Here is a 13,511-nt window from a genome sequence, read left to right on the forward strand (position 1 = left end):
CCTTGACCCATGACTATAGGGGTTATTAAGGAATGATAAACAAATAAAGATTCACAGTCTGACACATTTAAGTGTGTTTGGGAGTGAGCACTTCAATGCCCCAGGGCAGTGTGACCAAAGTGCTGCCAGCAGATCTGCTATATATTAAGCCTGTGGGATTACGAGTAATAAGTGGCATTAAAAAAGCTTTGACTTTTTACACAAAAGTTTTGATCCATGTGTAATGTGATAAACGCAGTGGTTTGGACAGGCAGAACTGATGCGTGTCACAAATAGAGATTAAAGTTCTGTCAAAGCAAAATGAAAGGACTGCGTGATGAGAAGAACTGCAGACAGACAGAACGAGTATCTGTCACAACAGTGGGCTAAAAGGGGAAGACATGAGACCCAGACGGACGCGCTGACCTCCAGAGGAGTGAGACTCAAACAACTCCTTTGAGCGATTTTTGCTAAAAAGAAACTCTTTCTCCTGTAAGCTAAAATAAAACAGAGGAAGTGTTTGATTTGGGCTTCTTTGTAGATCAGAAAGTGTGTAACGGACACGGGCAGAGTGCCTGATAATCAAATCTGAGAGTTTTCAGGCAAAGCCACAGATATGTTGGCGAGATGCAAGTTGCTAATAGATTGATTTGCATAAAGTGAATTTACTGTGGAAAAACAATCTGATGGAGATTTCCTGACCTTAATCCTCGCTGTGAGCTGTGCTGCCTGTTTGATAAGCAGAATGAGGTCATTCCAGAGCCAAAAATAAACACATTATGTAAGGATCGATACACTACAAGGCCATTAACATGATGCACAGGAGAGTGACTTTCATATAGTAACTCACTAAACAGTGTTGCCACTGTGAGGGGTCCAGAAGACTTCAGATAGAAAAAAGTCCATTTGATGGCGTTTTTGGGCCTGTATTTGTTGTTCAGTAGCATAGCTCTTTAGGAATTCTGACAATACAGAAGCTACAAAGATGCAATTGCTGCTGGGTGTTTTGAAACTGGATGTTACAGTCGAGGGGTAAACCTGACCGGGAAGCTGATTGGTTAGTAACATGTCAATCAGAAGTCATTAACGTTGGATAAAATTCCTTTCTGCCACTTAAAATGACCAAAATTTACAAAATGGGTTTAAAATTTTGTTCACGCTTACCCAAAACTAGTAACCTGGTCCATAAACCTATCGGGAAAGCGTTTACTGTGGTCAGGGCTGACAGCCGATTTCTCATCTGCGTAAGCAAACGCAACCACAGCTATCACCCCCTGGTGGTTGTTAAAGAGAATGCAACTTTGCAGCTACAGTGTCTCCATCTTTTACACTGTCTGTGGCCCGACAGGTGGACAGTGTTTCACTCCACTACAAAGACCTTTGTCTTCTGTGGGACTGTGGCTAAAGGGCTAACACTAACAACTGGTTCCACATATTTTTGACGCTGCCCCCTGGTGACAGTACACAGCTACTACATACGGTGGAGCTCTGCAGTGCTCTGCGTAGGACCTATACCAGTGCACTATTACAGCGGAGTGGAGGATGAATTTGATAAATTCAGGATGTCCACCCTGTCACACCGCAGCTAGCATCATGAGCAGAGTGATATGATTGGCAGGTGCAGTTCAATAGAAGGGATAAATGCTCACAAGAATCTTTGTGCAAGTGTCAGTTAGTTCAATTATATTCAACAGGGAGCAGAGATCTGTACAGCTGATATGGGGGAACCAGTGCAGGCTATAAGGGAAAAATGCGTAAATGTGGTTTTTGAGGTGAACCCTCCCTTTAAGCACATTTTCACTCACATTTAAATTAAAAAACTACATTTCAGAAGAATTTTAGCATCCACCCACAAACAGCTTCCAGTATATAAGCTGACGATGTTAAAATATAAACATTTTGAACAGCAGATTCTTTGTGTCTTTATCAAGAAACTTGTATTGTGTGTCGGTGTGTGTCGGTGTCCAGCCCTGCTACAGAAAAGCTGTATTGTCCTGTGCTTTGAAACTGAGTAAATGAGTCCTTGACTGACTGTTACAGGGAAGCATGCAGATAAAGACTGTTTGAGTTTCTGCGATACCAGCCACACACACAGATACACAAACACAATCGCTTTCAAAGGGCTTTCGCTTCTCTGTTGAGCGCCCAGCTATGAGTCCTCACTGGTCATTCCCTGTTAGTCATATTCCACCACAGTAAGGATCTTTTTTCCCTGCAAACAGCTGTAATGCTCAATAAACGTGTACTCAAACACGCCATTGTTGGCCTTTCATACAGAGCTGTAGTTTATTAAACAGGGTCTCAGATATGGCGTTTCCCCAACTCTAAGTAATGATAAACACCTTCACTTCCTTATAAAACAAACAGGTGAGCACATGCCTGAAACGTGCACACACTAACCCTGCTGTTATAAAAGTGCTCTTTTGTTCTCCTCTGCAGCTTCAGCTGAAGCAGGCCATCAAACTGGGCTCTCCGCCGTCTCTGATGTGTGTGAAGAGGGCAGAAGACCCTGCGACCATGTCTGAGGATGATGGCCTACCCTGCAGCCCGCCAGAATACACAACAGTTCACACGGTCTCGATAAAGACATGCTTTCAATGATGCCTTCCTTCTGTCAGTGCCCCTGAGTTTGGCCGCTAACGTTCTTCTCCTTGTTCTTGGTGCGTCTCCCAGAATCAGGCTCAGGCGAACAGTTCCATCAGTCTGGAGGGAATAGACAGTGACGAGGACCGGGTAAGCATCAGTGCAACGAAAACTAAGATACTGCATTGTTTATTTCATGCTTTGTTCCATTCACAACCGACACATTTACCGACGAGTAAACTTCCACGCTGCGATGCTTTATAATCTGCACCGTGTCCTGCGCGTGGCATTACAACCAAAACAGCGATTCAAGTAAGATCGATGTGATCTGTGATTTGTAAAAGCCAGGAGGAATCTTTGTGGATGTGTTGGAGCTGTGTGCGATTGCTCCTCATGTGACTGGCGGAGAACAAATCTCATGATCCCGTCTAATCACTAAAACGCTGCTCTTGGTTCTAAATAAAAGCCCCTTCATGCAAACTGACATCTTTCCCTATCTTCCCTCTCTTTGTCGCTCTCTTTTCCCGTCTGTTGCTTTCTTTTTTTAGTCTTTTTGTTTCAGCTTTCTCTTTTTTTTGTATCCTTAAATTGTCGTCCTCCTGACCCTGTGTATAAATCTGCGGTTTAACCAGTGTTACCCAGAATGCCCCATATTCTCCCGAACAATAATTTCAAATGAGTCCTTTTTTTGGATCCAGAGAATCACAGTGCCAGTTCACGATAAGACAAATGTCCCAAAAACATCAGCTATCCAATTAGTCTCCCTGACTATAGTATGGCCTAAAAGCACAGTCAGCAAAGTATGACAAATGAGCCTTTAATGATAGTGTACTTTTAGCAGTTTCAGGCGGGTTTTGGTCATTCTCCCACTGGAAAGAGCCACAAATGGCCGGCTACAATGACAGGCACACAAAACCCTGAAAATATCCCCTTTAAAGTCAAATCCACACACAGGAATGTGGTCAAGGATAGACTGCACTTACAGTGGCACTTTGTGCAGTTTATCCATCCACTGAGATTTCACTAAGACACCAATTGTTTACTTGATTGTGTTTTTGTTTTGTTTTTTTCTTTTGTTTTGTTTTTTTCCCCCAGGCTTTATTTAGAAAATTTAGAAAATGGATTTGATTTATTTGCAACAATCCAAGCTTTGACTCACACCATCGCTGTCAGCATACAGTCACTGTGGAGACTTGGGTCTAGGTCGGCCAGTGTTAAATGCATTTACAGTAAATCTAAAGAGTGCAGACTTTGTCATCTTTTCACACATACTGAATACTGCCTGTTTCTCTTAGCAGTGGATGACCAACCTGTGCATAAGGCAAAGAACATCATTTGAGAATGAGCTAAATCTATTGTTTCCATTGTGTTGTAAAGTGAAGATGGCACAGAAATGCCTGTAATACTTCCAGATCCCAGCAGGGGGCGACTCTGCTAGTTGCATAAAGAAGCCAGATTGTTCATAGATCAGGCATAACATCATAATCACCTGGCTAATATTGTTTTGGTCCCCCATTTTCTTCCAAAACAGTTCTAACCCATCAAGGAACCACTAGACCCCTGAAACTGTGCTGTGGTATCTGGCACCACGATGAACTTGTTTGTCCAGCACATCCTACAGATGCTTAAGTGGATTGAGATCTGGGGAATTTAGAGGCAAAACCAACACCTCAAACTTGTCGTTGTGCTCCTTAAACCATTCCTGAACTATATTTGCTTTGTGGCAGGGTCCTTTATCCCACTGAAAGGGCTCACAGCCATCAGGGAATACTGTTTGCATGAAAGGCTGCACATGGTCTGCAACGATGCTTAGTTAGGTGGTGCATGTCAAAGCAGGGCCCAAGGTTTCCCAGCATCCTCAAAGGTTCCATTAGTGCCGTTTATATGAAGCCACCTTTTATGTAAGTGAACACTGACAGAGTTAGCAACCAGCTGATTAACAGCGTCATCTTTATCTTTATTAGATGAATTAAAAGGAGAATCAATATTGGATATAATATCAGGCGGCCAACTTGGAAACGAATGAATACTAACATATATGGTTACAGTGTATCGCTTATTGGAGATTTAAGGAGGCAGTGTTTTTTTTAATTGTGAGTCACTGTTTGAGACTCGGTGATGAAGCGCTGCTTCAGACATAACATTGGCTCAGCATCCTTTCTCGCCATGGAGACTGGAACGTGAATGGCTGTTTACTTCTTTCAGTAACAGTGTCGTGTTTTTAAATCCTGTGCGGACATAAATGGAGAGGTTTATGTTCAACACATATCTGCACAGGAAATAGTTGTCATGTGCCGTGTGTGATAGTGGGAGATGGGCTTCTGTGTGTGTGTGTGTGTGTGTGTGTGTGTGTGTGTGTGTGTGTGTGTGTGTGTGTGTTTGGGTGTGGTTATAACCAATCCTCCAGCTTCTCTTCAAACCTTAAATGGAAGTCTGCAGCTTGACCCCTTCTTCCTCTGTATGTCGCTTTCCCCCTTTCCTTCTCTCTGACCTTCTTTTTCTTTTCTCCAGCCACAGTACATGCTATTCCACTGACCCTGTGTGTGTGTGTGTGTGTGTGTGTGTGTGTGTGTGTGTTCAGAGTGCATTCCAATGGTTTCTTTGGCAGTCAGCATGTCTGCTTGTAGTTAAAGCATTAAGAGTCTGCCTCTCAGCCTGCCTCTCCAACACACACACACACACACACACACACACACACACACACACACACACACACACACACACACACACACACACAGGGAGACCTATATATTGTTAAAGAAGAACTGTGTTATGCGATATTTCATGAATACGTTTTAAGGCTAATTTCAGTTAGATCATAAAAACAAACCATGTGTTCATACAACACAACAGCACCATTTTTGGTTTACATGCAGAATGAAAACTCTGATATGGATTTTTACAGTCTAACAGATGCAGACAGACATTAGTATGTAGCGTGTGTTGCAGTGTTAAACTGTGTGTGTGTGTTTAGTGGAAGAAGAGCAGTGTTTTTGTGAGTTTTGTGTTGAAATAAGTGAAAATGTGAGTTTGTGGGAGGTGAGAGAGGTAAGTTTCTGTGATGACAGACTAGTGTTGGTTCTGCAGATAAGGCCTGCTCGTGTTTGTACAGCTGGACTCTCCCTCTCTTGCTCAGTCTCTGGCTACTTGTCTGCATCCTTGGGGGATTTTTGAATGTTTGTGCTTTTAAGCTTCTTACAAGTACGGCTGATGTCTGAGAGTTGACCACCTCTGTTTGGAGCCGTCCCACTTGGGGAGGTGGACAATTGGATGGATGAGTCAAATTCTGTCCCCAGAGATCTCTCCTGCTTGAGTGTTGCTAAATGCTAAATGAGTGTTTCCTGTCTTCCCAGCTGTCCTGCGCAGCCTCCAGCAGAGCAGTGAGCCCCCTGGTGGTTCCAGGAGACTTCAGCCAGCCGGCCAGTCCTTTTGTCTGTCTGGATAACTCTGCAGCCAAGCACAAGCTGGCCGTGAGGCAAAAAGCCAGGAGGAGACCTGCCAGTGTAAGAGGGGGAACAAAAAAAGCACTAGCATGAATAAACACTAATACTCCCATTACTTTAAATGGATCTTTATAGCTTTTCACGGCGTGGCTCTCATTGCATAGAGTCTCTGTTTTGTGATAAAACTGGACCTAACAAAGTAATTCCCCAAACATAAAAAAGAAACATAAACAGTGGGACAATCAAAATGATTAGTCAATAGTTTCCCCACATTATCTAAAAACCTTTTTATATGGAGGTTAAACTGAAAGTGAGTGCAGAAAAGTACAGCAGCCAGAGAACGGGTCAGGTGGTCCTGTCTGCACAGGCCTCCGTCCTTCTCAGTTATTCAAACTTTTCAAAGTCACACTGAGGGGAAAAAAGTGATATTACTAATACAAATTCATGAGAGCTGTTGCTGTATTGGATGTTATCACATGTATGCTGCTGTTCATTGGTGATTGATGATGCTGATGTCACCACAAATGTCTCGTTTCTGTGCAGCGACCAGAGGGGAAAGCAGGCCAAGAGTCTGAGGTGGAGGCGAAGCTGACGACTTCCACCCTGCTGCAGGACCAGCAGGAGGCAGAAGGTGTGCGCACAAAGCCCTTAGTCTGCATGTATGGAAGCCTGTGAATGCCAATATTAAAACAAAAGTATTTAATCAAATAAAAGGATTATACTCCACATGAGTGCGAAAGATATATGTACGTAGTTTTTTCAAGTTATTTTGGTAACACTGTAATTAAATGGAATATCACTGTAATTTTATGTGAAATTACAATGCAATGATATTTACGTACACTTAAACCCAAGAATAAGGGAAGAACAAATCAGGTTTTTACAGGAAACAAAGATATAATTGTACTGTGAGTAATTTTAAGTACTGCATAACCTTACAAGAAACCAGACACACATTTTAGTGTAAATAATTTTAATTACAACAGTTGAATAATAGAAAATCAGTCATGAATATAACTTTACCTTTCTGCATCTTTATTTCTTTTACAAAGTTATTTAATATTCATTATGTTTATATACATCTATTTATAATTATTATTATTTTTTATAGATAATTCACACAAATTAATAATGAAGTGGTTACATTTTATATTGGCTGCCATCACCTTCCATAAACTTGTTACTTATAAGTTTGATGATAAGATGACACTTGTAATTTTGTGTTTGATTCAGAAGTGGCTGATGTTCTACTGAAACCAGAAGTTGAGAGGGAGGAAAACGAGGAGGAGGAGGAGGAGGAGGAGGAGGAGGAGAGTGAGGAGAAGGATCAACCACAACATTCCATACAATCCCTGTTGGGAGACAAGGAGGAGAGGGAGGAGGGAGAAGACGAGTCCGAAGCCGAACAGGATGTTTCTCACGGCCCGGACACTTCCTGTCCTCCTGAGCCAAGTCACTCAGAGGAAGAAGACTCCGACAGCCAGCCCCTGCCCTCCTCCAAGCTCAGCTCGAGCGCCTCCTCTCTGGATAGTCCCAGGTGAATAGAAATGATTTCCTTTTGGTTTTCCCCTCCCAGGAGTGGAGCTTGGTTTGTTTTATCTTATCTCTTGATTTCTGCTTCTAGAGCCACACCAGAGCCCCCTTCTGGCTTGACAGACACAAGCATGGCCTCCAGTGCAGCGGAGAGTAAGGATGTAAGTGACTCTGCATCTGAAGGTGAAGAAGATGGGGTCCAGAACCACGGGGAGGAGGAGAACTCCTTCTTACAGGAGGTGCTGAGCTCTTTGAAGACGCCCCTCGTGTCTGCCTCGCTCGATATGAAAACTGAGGGCGCCGTCCTGGAGATGAAGGAGGAAGAGGTGGAAGAAAAGGAGGAAGAAGAGGTAGAAATGGAAGAAGGAGAGGAGGTTAAGGACGAGGAGGAAGAGGTGGATGAGTCCCTCAGTTCTCAGGCTGCTCCCTCGTGCTCCATGCTGTCAGATCAGACCACGAAGGAAGAGGAGCAGGTTGTCACTTCCTTGTGGCAGGAAGAAGAAGGAGGAGGAGGAGTGGATGCTGAGGAAGAAACAGAGGAGGAGGAAGAGGAGGAAGAACCAGTTGTGGAGAGATTTATTCGAACTGATGTATGAATCTTTGGTTATTTGACATTTTAAATGAATTTTGTGTGGAACACAAAAGGCCCCATGCCTTCCTCACTTACCCTAAACTCCTCTGACACCGTTTCGTGAGTGTCTCCATATATTAGGCAGTTTATATGTCAGCCAGCGCGCAGTGGCAGGAATGAAGGGAAGCATACGATGTGAAGCTACAAATGCAGACACGGTCCAAAACTAGAAATGGACGTGCATGAGGTGTGAATGTTCCACAGATGGAGAAAATGAGGGAACACAGATTCCAGTGCAAGGGAACTTTAAAAAAAATGTTCATCCACTTTATTTTTAAAAATCTAAATGAAGTTAAATTGAATTTAGATTTTTAAAGAAGGGAGAGATTCACCTGATCCAGCATTAACTAAAAGCTCTTTCATGCCATTTAGCCACAGTCACATTCCTTTTTTTTTTCTTTTTTTTTTTTTCACTTGCCAGGATGAGGAGGAAGGAGAAGAGCAGGCAGTGGAAGTCGAGCCTGAAGAGGACGACAGCGTGCTCTCATGCCAAACTATCAGCCGAGCAGGTGACAACACCGTGGAAGAAGAAGATGGGGAGAGTGAGGGGGGGGACGAGGAGGAGGCAATCAAGCTGGAGAAGAAGTCTGAAATGGAGGAGGAGGAGAAAGGGTGGGAGATGAGGGAAGAGGATGAGGAAGTCGAGGTGACTGAAAGGACAGAAGTGGAGGAGGCAGAGGAAGCAGTGGAAGGAGAGGAGAGCGGCGCAGAAGAGATGCCTGAGATGCTTCCTGATACGCCGGGTGAAGAAGTTCAGGTGGTGGCGCAGGAGGCGGATGAAGGTGTGGCACTTGAAGGTGACGCTGTGTGCGCTGTAAAACTCAAAGATGATGATCAAATCCCAGCAGAGACGAGCAATCAAGGACTCTCCACGGAGCAGAAGGAGCAAGATTTCAACCAAAGCTCTGGAGACGAGACTGAAGAGGGAGAGGAGACGGTAGAACAGGGGGCTGACCTCAGCGTGGGGTTAGACCAATCGGGTCAAGAGGAAGGCGTGGAAGCGAGCCAGAGTGATGCAGATCAAAGCGAACAGGAGCTGGAGAGCGAGGAAGCAACGCCGCAGTCAGACACCAAACAGATGGAAGAGGGTCCGAGTGAAGCCGCGAAACAAGATGACGGCTCCCCCGAGCCTTCTCCTTTGTCCCTGCCCCATCATGAGCCTCAGTCACCAAAGAACGAGGCCAGGAGTCCCACCAAGACCAGCACAGCGATCGTCCACATAAATCTAGTTTCTCCCAGCTCAGAAAAAAACACGTCTTTATTCCAGCTGCCTCCAGCTGCTGCGGATTCCAGTGACAGCGCCAGTGAGGCGGCTTCACATGACACAGAGTCCACCTCTGCAGATAAAGAGGAAGCTGACGCTGTGGAGGAGGAGGAAGAAGAAGATACGCAGTCCACCCGGGATCAAGACGCTGCACCTCCTTCACCTGCTGAGGAAAAGACAAGCCAGCCGGCCTGCAGCCCCGATCAGACTAAAGTCCGCTTCACGATCGCTCCCGCCTGGCAGAGATCGCAAAGTCTGAACCCTCCTCCTTCCCCGCCCGCTTCCGTCTCTTCCCCCTCCGCTGTCACACCATCCAGCTGCGAGGAGCCGGAGACTGTGACCGAGGATTCGGTCACGAAAGCAGAACCGGCGACTTCACCAAAGGTCGAGTTGGTGCTGAGCCCATGTAGGGTGAAAACCGCCAAACCACAAAGCAGTGTGACACCGGCTCCACCCAAGATCTCTACTTCTGCGAGCATTGAAGGTAAGAGCGCTGAACGTGTGTGATGGTAGATGATGAAGCTGTTTTCTGCAGGGACAGGATCCACTTTGGTTGTGTTTAGACGAGGCTGATTTTACTGGACCAGCACGTGCACTACTGTGTATGCTTTAAAGTGAACCTCGCAAACATTGGATGTTTGCTCTCTGAAGTGTCCTAATCTGTATCACAGGAGCCTAAATTATAACCACTTTTTCCTACGCTGCCACCTGCAGAGAGCTCAGTGATTGTAGAGGGAAACCCGGACAATCCCTTTGGAGTTCGGCTGAGGAAGACGTCGGCTCTGCTGCGCTTCAGCTCAGAGGAGGAAAACACAGAGGTGATTGAAAAGCTTTTTAAGGGTTTCTAGGACACTCTGAACTTCTTACCTCTCAAGCATGATGCAGGAAACCTGAAACTTTAAGCTTAAATTCATGTCAAATGTATTATTTGTGTTTTATTTATTATCCTTTAGCCTCCGACTGAGTCACAAACTCAGCCACCCAGCTCTAAAGTTGACTCCCCGCAGCCAGTCAGTGTTAAGCCCTCCATCTGTCCACCGGTCAGCATCAAACCTGCGCTGCCTAAGAAGCCAGAGGTTCACGCTGACAGTGGAGGGAAACTGAAGCGCGTCTCAGGTGTGTGTCCACGTTCATCTTTACTTAAAGAGGAATTCTCATGCTTCTTCTTTGCCTCTGTCATGTATACACTGTGTCAGTGGTGGATGTTCATATTAAACATGGCCACGGCTCAGGCTATAGAACTGCTCACAGACAAGATCGCAGGAGCGCTGCACAGCCTCACCGTATTAATCTGCACGAGCGTAACAATCCTGAACTCGACGAGTGTAAGAAAGCAGCTCGCGAGCCAGCCTGTGGCGTAACAACTGTGTGTGTTGTTAATTTAGATTCAGTTGCGGGCCGCGCTGTTTCCGCTGGATCTGATCCTCCCAGCTGGATCTCTGTGGCCAAACAGAAGCAGAAGATCTATAAGGAAAACTCACTGGAGGAGATCACTGTCAAGAAGGTAGACTTACAGAGAAGCACAAAAACAGGATGCACGCGTGCAGAGTACGCCACCACCACGTGATCTGTATGTGACTGTTCTGCTGCTGCTCTTTCAGGAGGACCAAGAGAGAAAGTCTTCACTTCCAACATACGTCTGCTCAGCTGCAAGCAAGGAGCAAGGCACCAAAACAGCTGAAACCAAAGGCAAAGGTCAGCACGCACACACATGCAAACACACACACAGACCGTTTATTAGGCTCCTTCGTCATTTGTGCAGTACCTCAGCAAATGTCTGTTTCACTATGCACTGCTGCCCTCGTCTGGTCAGCCTCTGCTACTACACTAGAAAAATAATTAACACTTTGTGTTGGAGGCTGATTGTAATGATTGTACATAACAATTTAGCAGAAATTCACACATAAACAGTACAGTGTAGAAAACACTAGACACCATTTTGGCCTCACGTGGGTGGTGTAGGGTGAAAGGTGGTGTTGCACAACAGCCTGAAGTTAGTATTGAAGTCTTTCAGACTATTTACAGAGGTCAGAAGTAAATAGTCTGTGAGCTTTAACTTTAAAATACATTTCTGTCAAAGTCTCTCCTCGGGTTTATTGTTTGTGTGTGTGTGTGTGTGGGTGTGGGGGTGTGTGTGGGTGTGGGGGTGTGTGTGTGTGTGTGTGTGTGTGTGTGTGTGTGTGTGTGTGTGTGGGTGTGTGTGTGTGTGTGTGTGTGTGTGTGTGTGTGTGTTTTGTCGCAGGGGCTCATTTGGAGATGAGCAAGCCGTCAGTGTCTCCAGACAAGGAGGCCAGAAGGCCTTTCTCTCCTCCGACTCCAGTGCCGCCTCAGCCTTTAAAATCCCAGCCCCTCCCCTGTGTTGCCCCCAAACCCTACGTCCCACCACCCCAAGCAAAGTACCCACCACAACCTAACCCTCCCCAGCGATCCCTGTCAACACCAGACGCTCCAAAATCTCCTGCTACTCCATCATCTCCCTCTAAAACTCCGCCCCCGCTCACCTGTTCCCCATTTCCATCGAGGACCGCCTCGGAAAAGCCCGTCCTGAGAGCGCCGGGGCTTTCTGGACAGACGCCGTCCTCCCAGCGAAACCTGCCTCCCACGGCTCTGGCCCAGGACGAGCCCCCCTGGATGGCGCTGGCCAAGAAGAAAGCCAAAGCCTGGAGCGAGATGCCCCAGATAGTCCAGTGACAGGCCAGGTCAGATTTAGAGAAACCACGCCCCCCATGGGACCTGAAAGTCTCCAGGATGGAGCAGAACTGGTTTGCACACAAATATCTTTTAATCCTGAGCTTCAGGCTTTAGATTGGTGTAAAATGCCCAGCTCCACAGCTGAAGGCAGGCTCTCTTTTACTCCTTCATTTCTGTTTTCTAAATGACACGGTAGGACCCTGAAAGTTAACGCATCTTACTCAAGGAGGATGTTTGTTTGTTTGGTTGCTTTTAAAGATTTGTAGTTTGGGATGAGGTGCCGGAATGAGACACCTGCAGCCTCACACCAGTACGTTTTAACTTTAACTCGGATGAATCCACTTCACATCACTAAACATTTCAGGAAAGGGAACACCGAGATGTTATTTTATATGAGAACACTTCATTTACCCAGAACGATGATAAAGTAACAGAAAAAATCTTCTGTTCTTTCTTAAGAATGGACCTACACGATGCTGCCGGCCTCTGTGTGTGTGTGTGTGTGTGTGTGTGTGTGTGTGTGTGTGTGTGTGTGTGTGTGTTTATTATAAGGCAGGTATAAATGCTGATATATTTGAGGAAAATGGAATAGTCCGTGGTCTGAGAGTGAGATGAGGATTACATCCAGAGCTGTTCTTTGTTTTTTGTTTTTAAATCTACTTTTAGAGAAGCACGTCCAATCAGGTCCATGGACACTCCTGTTTCAGGCTCGTCCGTGTAAATTATATTTTTTCATTTTCACTTTTGATATTTTTGAATTCTCTTTTTTATATTATTATCAACTCCAAGCATCCTGCAGAAATCTCCCAAGCCCCGCCCCCAAAAAGCTGATAATCAGTAAGCGCTGCCGCTGCGTTCACAGTCATCTGTTTAAAATTGTTTGATGCATCGCTGCGTTGCAGAGTGTTGTCGCCATGAATCCTTTTCCAGTGTAAATGAAACATAAGTATAAAGCTACTTAGGCACTTAGAGCTGGGTTTGCTGCGGGATGCATCGTCTCTGTGTCATTTCAGTGTGTCTGGCAGTAAGCATGTGCAGATATGTGATACTCGTTTTGTATTGCTTTTTGAGAATTTGTCTTGTACATAATAATGCGCAGTAAAGAACAAATTATAAAACATGTTTCTGTGTTTGTTTGTACCTCAGGAGTGGAGCACAAATGTGATGTCTTAACTGTGAAACTTTGGTTTGATTTGAACCCTTTAACACAAATATGAGCGGTGTGTCCGACGCTCGCAGGCTGGACACACCGGTACAGCATTTTCATTCCCTGGACTTTGTGACATTATCGGGATTCCTTTCCCCGGCCTGGTTGTGTTTTCACCTTCACATGATGTTTTTAGGCTTTAAAACAGACACCCTACCACCCCCACAGGCCTAATAGTGG

At 45.3% G+C, this 13,511-nt stretch overlaps 1 protein-coding gene across 7 annotated transcripts in view; it reads left to right on the forward strand.

Moving 5' to 3' along the window:
• Positions 1 to 13,246, forward strand: part of zgc:66433 (uncharacterized protein LOC321250 homolog) — a 46,053-nt gene extending 32,807 nt beyond the window's left edge. For all 7 annotated transcript variants that reach the window (XM_039615332.1, XM_039615339.1, XM_039615344.1 and 4 more), the window contains 12 exons: positions 2,419 to 2,553; positions 2,653 to 2,712; positions 5,916 to 6,065; positions 6,549 to 6,636; positions 7,239 to 7,542; positions 7,630 to 8,128; positions 8,591 to 9,917; positions 10,148 to 10,251; positions 10,387 to 10,549; positions 10,819 to 10,937; positions 11,035 to 11,128; positions 11,676 to 13,246. In XM_039615332.1, coding sequence (XP_039471266.1) covers positions 2,419 to 2,553; positions 2,653 to 2,712; positions 5,916 to 6,065; positions 6,549 to 6,636; positions 7,239 to 7,542; positions 7,630 to 8,128; positions 8,591 to 9,917; positions 10,148 to 10,251; positions 10,387 to 10,549; positions 10,819 to 10,937; positions 11,035 to 11,128; positions 11,676 to 12,124 — 3,492 coding nt within the window. In that variant the 3' untranslated portion in view covers positions 12,125 to 13,246. The remainder of the gene's footprint in view (positions 1 to 2,418; positions 2,554 to 2,652; positions 2,713 to 5,915; positions 6,066 to 6,548; positions 6,637 to 7,238; positions 7,543 to 7,629; positions 8,129 to 8,590; positions 9,918 to 10,147; positions 10,252 to 10,386; positions 10,550 to 10,818; positions 10,938 to 11,034; positions 11,129 to 11,675) is intronic.
• The last annotated feature ends 265 nt before the right edge of the window (positions 13,247 to 13,511 follow it).

The sequence above is a fragment of the Oreochromis aureus genome, linkage group 2 (assembly GCF_013358895.1).
Source record: "Oreochromis aureus strain Israel breed Guangdong linkage group 2, ZZ_aureus, whole genome shotgun sequence".
Lineage (NCBI taxonomy): Eukaryota > Metazoa > Chordata > Actinopteri > Cichliformes > Cichlidae > Oreochromis > Oreochromis aureus.